The sequence below is a fragment of the Mytilus edulis genome, chromosome 7 (genome assembly GCF_963676685.1).
Source record: "Mytilus edulis chromosome 7, xbMytEdul2.2, whole genome shotgun sequence".
NCBI classification, from domain to species: Eukaryota; Metazoa; Mollusca; class Bivalvia; order Mytilida; family Mytilidae; genus Mytilus; species Mytilus edulis.
Genome location: NC_092350.1, coordinates 61641160 through 61647938, shown reverse-complemented (window position 1 = coordinate 61647938; position 6779 = coordinate 61641160). Strand labels below are relative to the sequence as shown.

At 32.2% G+C, this 6779-nt stretch overlaps 1 protein-coding gene across 1 annotated transcript; it reads right to left on the bottom strand.

Moving 5' to 3' along the window:
* Positions 1–2037: 2037 nt before the first annotated feature.
* On the bottom strand, positions 2038–3765 carry LOC139483300 (uncharacterized). The gene has a single exon (XM_071267330.1). It carries the CDS (start codon positions 3763–3765, stop codon positions 2038–2040), a length of 1728 nt encoding a protein of 575 aa, XP_071123431.1.
* Positions 3766–6779: the final 3014 nt, after the last annotated feature.

The following is a 6779-nucleotide window of genomic DNA, read 5'->3' as shown; positions in this document are numbered from 1 at the left end:
GCGACTTCATCAGTATCAAGAAGACGTGCTGCAATACTCATATCAACTAAACCATTATATGAATGTGACATAAATTCAACCAAGTCATTTAAGAAAATGGCAAACAATACAGGAGATAGATTTTCTCCTTGGCGTACACCAACATTGGATTTAAAAAAGTTTGAACAAGAGTTGCCGTGTCTCACACAAGACTTTGCATTGTTATACATACTGTTTATAATCTTAAACATTTTGCCATCAATGGTACATTTTAACAATTTTTGCCATAAATATAATCTTCTGACAGAGTCAAAAGCTTTTCGATAGTCAACAAATACACAATACAATTTTCTACCTCTATGTAAGTATAAATCAATCAAGCATTTCAAATTAAAAATATGATCTGTCGTACTATAACCTTTTCTGAACCCTGTTTGTTCTTCACACAATAAACCAGAATTTTCTAAATATGTATGAAGCCTATTATTCAAAATGCAAGTAAATAATTTACCATAACAACTTAAAATAGTAATACCACGATAATTATCCACTTCATTTGGATTACCTGTATTCTTAAGTATTGGACATATATAACCTTCTGACCAACTATCAGGTATAATACCACTATGAAATACAATATTAAATATTCTTACAACAACAGGCATCAACTTTACTGTACCATATTTCAAAAATTCATTCAATATAAGATCACCACCACATGCTTTATTATTTTTCAATGATTTGACAGCATATAATACTTCGTCTTCTGTAATATCTCGATTTAATTCAATATTATAATCAGTAATATTATTAGGTAATACAATATCGTTATCATCCTGCTCATCAAGAGCATTAAGATTTTTGAAATGATCATATAATACATCCATAGCAATTTTATTTACAGCTTTGTTACCTTTTGTATCGCATTTTTTCAAAAGAGACCAGTATGCTTTCGAATCAGATAACAGTATTCTTTAAATTTTAATTGGAATTGGATTACCTCCCTTACACTGCTTTGAAATTGTATAAATTGTCCTTTAACCAGAAAAACCCTTGTTTCCCACCCTTTTTTGCCCCTAGTTGCGTAATGATTGGATCCACCACCCCCTATAACCATCCCTTTGTAGTATGGAAACTTGTGGTATAATTTCAGAGAGATTTATACACTTAAACACAAGTTATTGGCTGAAAACTACAAAAATGCTTATTTGGGCCCCTTTTTTGGCCACTCACTTATTGAAACCCCCCTTGGAGCAAGAACCCCAAAACTCAATTTCAGCCTATCTTTTGTAGTAAGAAACCTTGTAGTATAATTTCAGAGAGATCCATACACTTAAACACAAGTAATTGTCTGTAAACTAGAAAAATGCTTTTTTTTCCCTTCATTATATGGAACCTTGTGGTACAATGTCAGAGAGATCCATACAGTTAAACATTGTCCCAAAACTTCAAAAATGCTTGTTTTTGGCCCTTAATTCCTAGACTATTTGCCCCATAACCCTTAAAATATATCCTTACCTTCTACTTAATGGTATGAAAATTGTGGTACAATTTCAGAGTAATTTAAATACTTATACACAACTTATTGTCCTGAAACTAGATAAATGTATGTTTTGGGCCCCTTTGGGCCCCTAATTCCTTAACCGAAGGGACCACAACCCACAAAATCAAACCCAACATTCCTTTCATAGTTATAAACATTGTGTTATAACCTATTTACTTATACTAAAGTTATTATCCGGAAACCATCCGTCTTCGGACGACGCTGACGACGACGACGACGACGTGATACCAATATACGACCGCAAAAAATAAATATGCATATTCCTTTAATATTTGAAAGATACAATGTGATGATAGTTCGGTATAGCTCTAGTTTTCTTCAAGTAAACTGTTGACGCCTAAACTTTGACGGACGCACCGAAGCCAAATGGACGGACGCCATTTTATAAATTAAAATGCCATATTTCACAAAACGCTTGTAGCCAAAATAAATGTATCAGTTTTGTAACTTAAAAGATTTATTATGTTTCTTTTAAAGTTTGAGATGCATTTTTATCAGATATTTAAAACGACGTTGTACAATGCAGCACTCGTTTTATCGCATACGATCAAGGTTTTACGGTTTTTGTCATAATACATTGCTTGTGGATCGCTAAGCCCATCTGCTGGAGTTAGTAGGATTTTACTTGTTGTGCCATCGCGGTGAATAAGAGTTATGTTATTAGATGCACAACCGACGATAAATAAATGCATATCATCACCAACTGATAATCCTGCGGGAATGATTAAACTTTCATGTCGGAAGACCCAGATTTCTTTGCCGTTCATGTCGCAACAATGTACAGTATTTTGTACGTCGTTTGAGTAGCATATAACATCTTTAGATGTTGAAATATATTTAACATTGCAGGTATCTATTGGCAAAGTATTTAAGATGTCTCCGTCTACATCAGCTACCAGTATACCCACTTCTTTCACTATAATGTATAGTCTTCCGTCCTGATGAGATATTCCCCAGCAAAGATTATATGCTTTAATATTAATACGACAGTCATCTGTGATGTTTATCATTTTGGCGTAGCTGGTAGGACGGCTTAATCCGTAAATTTCCTTGATTTTTTGAATCCCCGTTCTGTTTTCATGTGCGAAATGGGTTACAGCAATCCAATTTGAATTGATATATGTTAAATCAAATATACTTCTTGAGACTGTTATATCACGGATGTAATCACCTTCCTCGCTATACTCCTCTAAATAATCACTTCCTTCTGCTATCAACAGGTGACCATTTGGCAATATGATGCAGCCTGTAACATTCGTTCTCCCTCCTGTCTTTCTCCTTTCTAACTTCTTTTTTAACTGTAAACGAAGGTCACGAAAACCTCTTTCAGTTGACACAGAAACTTGCTTTTGAGCTTGGTCAATTTTCGCATCTTTGAACTGCAAACCTGCTGGAATCTCCTGAAGTAATATCTTCCCCATTCCATCGGCCCGATTTAGTAATGAAGAAATATCTAAATCTATGACCGCTTCGATCTTAAAATGAAGAGCAGCATTAATCGTTCTCGTTAAAGTCTCTATTTCATTGGCAACAATAACGTTCATTTCACGTGTTCCTAGGAAGACTTGGGTATCTGAGGCAAACTTTTTCATCTTCTGTGTTTCTTCTTTTAACTGCATTAGCTTTCTGTCTGCAGATTTCAACTGGTTTAGTGTTTTTTCAAGTGATGATTTGCATTTAGCAGATATAACTGAGAGGTCGTTGATAAGTTTTTGCTCTAGGACATTCAATTGTTTATTAATTTTTTCGCGTATTTCCTTAATATTTTTTCTTATCATTTGCTCATGATTTTCGACGTTTTTTTCTGTTGATTTTTGATCTTTGATGCAAGTTTCAATATTATCTAGCGCCCCATTTATTGTGCCTTCTACGTCAGCGAAAGCAGTTGACTGTTTGGAATCACGAGCAGCTTCTTCCAGTGCAATGACGTCAGGACAAGATTTGTGTTGATTAACACAACTTATACACAAAGCTTTGTCATGCGTACTACAGTACAGATCGAACCTTTTACCGTGATCATCACAATTTTGTTTAACGGAAACATCCCTTATTTTCTGATAATCAGCAATGGATATTAGTGTATGATTCCTGGACATTTTTGTAGATCTGTGAACCTTTTCACAGTCTTCGCAATATCCATCTTCACAATCAGTACACCATTTCTTTGCACCTTTATTGTTGTCCTCATACTGACATGGTCCACAGAGAATGATTGCCGACATGGTTAAATTTCTGAAGTATAAACAAAAACAGATACTGATTTAGATAAGTGGGAAAAAGTTTATGATATGCTCCATACTTATATCACTGTATTTAACAAGTTGTACATGCATTCGACAGTGTAATTGAAAAACATGAAAATCAATACAAGTTAACAAAAGTGTACGAACTTTTCAACTGAAGCCACACATGAATGTTGTTTATCATTCCATCAGAACCTGCAGACCATGACAATGAGGTTAAAGTAAAATTAATTTGAAAAAGCCGACATGTACCACTTTATTATCATTTAACATACTAAATAAGATAAGGTTGACTTCTTTACAGTAAATACTATGACACATTCCCTCATCTTTGGCCACTGAAGAATGAAATGATCAAGATGAACCAAGTCGTATGTACCCTTTATCAATCATCCCGTATATAAGGTTTGGTGTTGTCATAAGTTCTCATTTGTTTGTTTTTCTTTTTACTATTGTTTCATTCAGAGATATGTTATTTCGGGTCGTTGTTAACATACTATATAGTAAAATATCTTTTCTATCGATCATCCCGCTGGGAAGTCGTCAAGAACACAGTATTATTTTATTTAGGGGGTTCACTCGATAGACGCAAATTTTTATTAGTCATAACTTCAAGGTTAATCGAGCAGATTTATTTAATAATTGATTTTTATTTTTTCTTTACTTTACAGTTGGAAAGCAAGTTCTTAGAAACGTCCGTTGTCGTCAAGCTCTATCAGCAACAATCGCAGGGGGAATTAATAAGTTGGCGCTACAGTCGTCCGTAACGTCAAAAAGTCCGCCAAATCAATCGACTAAAAGATTGACATTTAAAGTATTTTCTTCAACTTGTCATGCTTTTATTATAATAAAGTTTTAAAATTTGTAGGTTTTTTGACCAATATTATTTCTTTACGACATACACACATTATAAAAAAATGATTGTTATTGCTATTCATTTATACTGTCCGTTCTAAAAAAAAATAGCCATCTTTTTTGTTCGCCAAAAAAATCGATTTTTCCTAATTTGACGTTTGCGTATCCAAATACAGAAAAGAACGGTTATAGTTTTAAATGAAACCGGGAAACCTATTTCAAATTTCTATACAATTTTGAAGCCATCATATTTTACTATTATACATCAATTTTAGTGACCACCAGCCATGTCAATTTGTATCTGGTTTTATCTGCGTTCCTACTTCAAAACAGTGAAGTTTAGCTTCTTTTCATTGTACCTGTTTCAAAAGTACTCTAAAATACTGATTTAAATAAAGATATGAATGAAAATTTGATTATAAGTTGTGGTTCTTCACAATTCCATACGACACCTGTATTTTAAAGTAACTAAAACCCCTTTTGATCCCCTACACAAATTGACGGTGACATTGTTTTCTTTTTTCAACATACGTCATGTAACGTTAAAAACGAAATATGTGTCAGGGTCATGTACATAGTAAAAAAATACACATTTGAAAAGTGAAACAACAAACAAAGATCTTCTTAATTGCATTTGAAACTATACGTCTCGGGAAATTCCGACACATCTGACAAATTATTGTTAGCCTATGGATGGACAAAGGCACAAAAAATAGCAATAGAAAATGCATTGCAAAGAAATTTCTGAAGGAGAAAACATACTTTATAAACAGGAAATGAAGGTCAGTTTAATAATTACATTTATATTTTATAAGTTAAAATATTGCTATAAATTATTATCTCTTTACTACTAAATAAGCTACAATAATAAGAGCAAAAACTAGCTTATTAAGTCAAAAGATGTGTTCTTACAAAACTGAATTTATTAGGCAAATTCTTGTCAAATTTAATCATTATTGATCATTATTTAAGTAAAATGCACAAGATTTGTCCCACTAATTTCATTTCATTTCTGAGATTAATATCCAATTATTCAGGTAAAATGTATATACAATACAGCAGCTGATACAGCAACCTAAAGAGAAGAAGCCCCATTTTTTTTTTCAAAAAGTTTACTTTCATAATCTATATAATGAGAAATAAGACAAAGGGCTACTGTGCAAGCTAATCTAATAGTTTATTTCTACAATAATAATGATTTTGAAATTCAAAATTGTGTCACTTTCACTTATAATTTTAAGCATTATTTTTTTACAGAATTTTCTGTCAATATTTTTGGTATAAAACATGTAAAACTTATCCCTTTTCTGTAGGATATTTTCTCTATAGGCAGTATTTTACTGTTCGACTAAGAAACAGATAGGCTTCAGTTTAAAGGCTCTCTTACTTTGAAGAAAGTTATTGTGACCCTTGGTCCCACTTTATAGAATATAAAATATAGATTTCTAAATGATCAGTACCATTATTCTATCAATTTTCAGAAAGATTATTCAAATTGTATAAAATATGTTTTATTGCATTAAATATTATCAGAAGTGTTTAAAAAAATTCGACTATGTTTGATCCCATATACAATTATAAATATTACAAAGTATATTTCATCAGCCAGATCTAATTTATATCAATATAGCTAGGTTTTTAGTTTTACATGTAGGTGCCATTATCCACATTTCTGATGTTTTTTTACTAATATTTTGTCTTTTAATTATTACATTTAGTCCTTCTCTGAAAAATAGGGAAGTATTTCTTCTTTATATTATTATAACATAGTTGTAAATCGAGTTTCTTTTATTTTCTTTTTTATTTCTGTAAAGTAAACTCCTTTTTATGCATTTTGCTGGGTTTTTATATTTGACTGGTGATATTAAGGGGAGATAACCACTTGCACAAATCGGCATAAAAACCACCGCTTCGTATCGAAAATAACTTGACGTTTGCGTATCCAACGTTCTATTGCCGAGATATTTATATCGAGTGTTTGTCTTAATGAGATGCTTTATTAAATTTAAATTCAGCCCATCATTTTTAGTTTCCTCGTAAATATTTAGATTTTTCGATCAGGAGACTTGACAATTATAACCCAAACTCCAAGTTTGAAGATAAAATAAAGAATAAAGGACTTAGATTTGATGTGTAAG

Excerpts from the sequence above, each read along its gene's own strand:
- LOC139483300 (XM_071267330.1), bottom strand. The coding sequence starts at position 3,765 with ATGTCGGCAATCATTCTCTGTGGACCATGTCAGTATGAGGACAACAAT.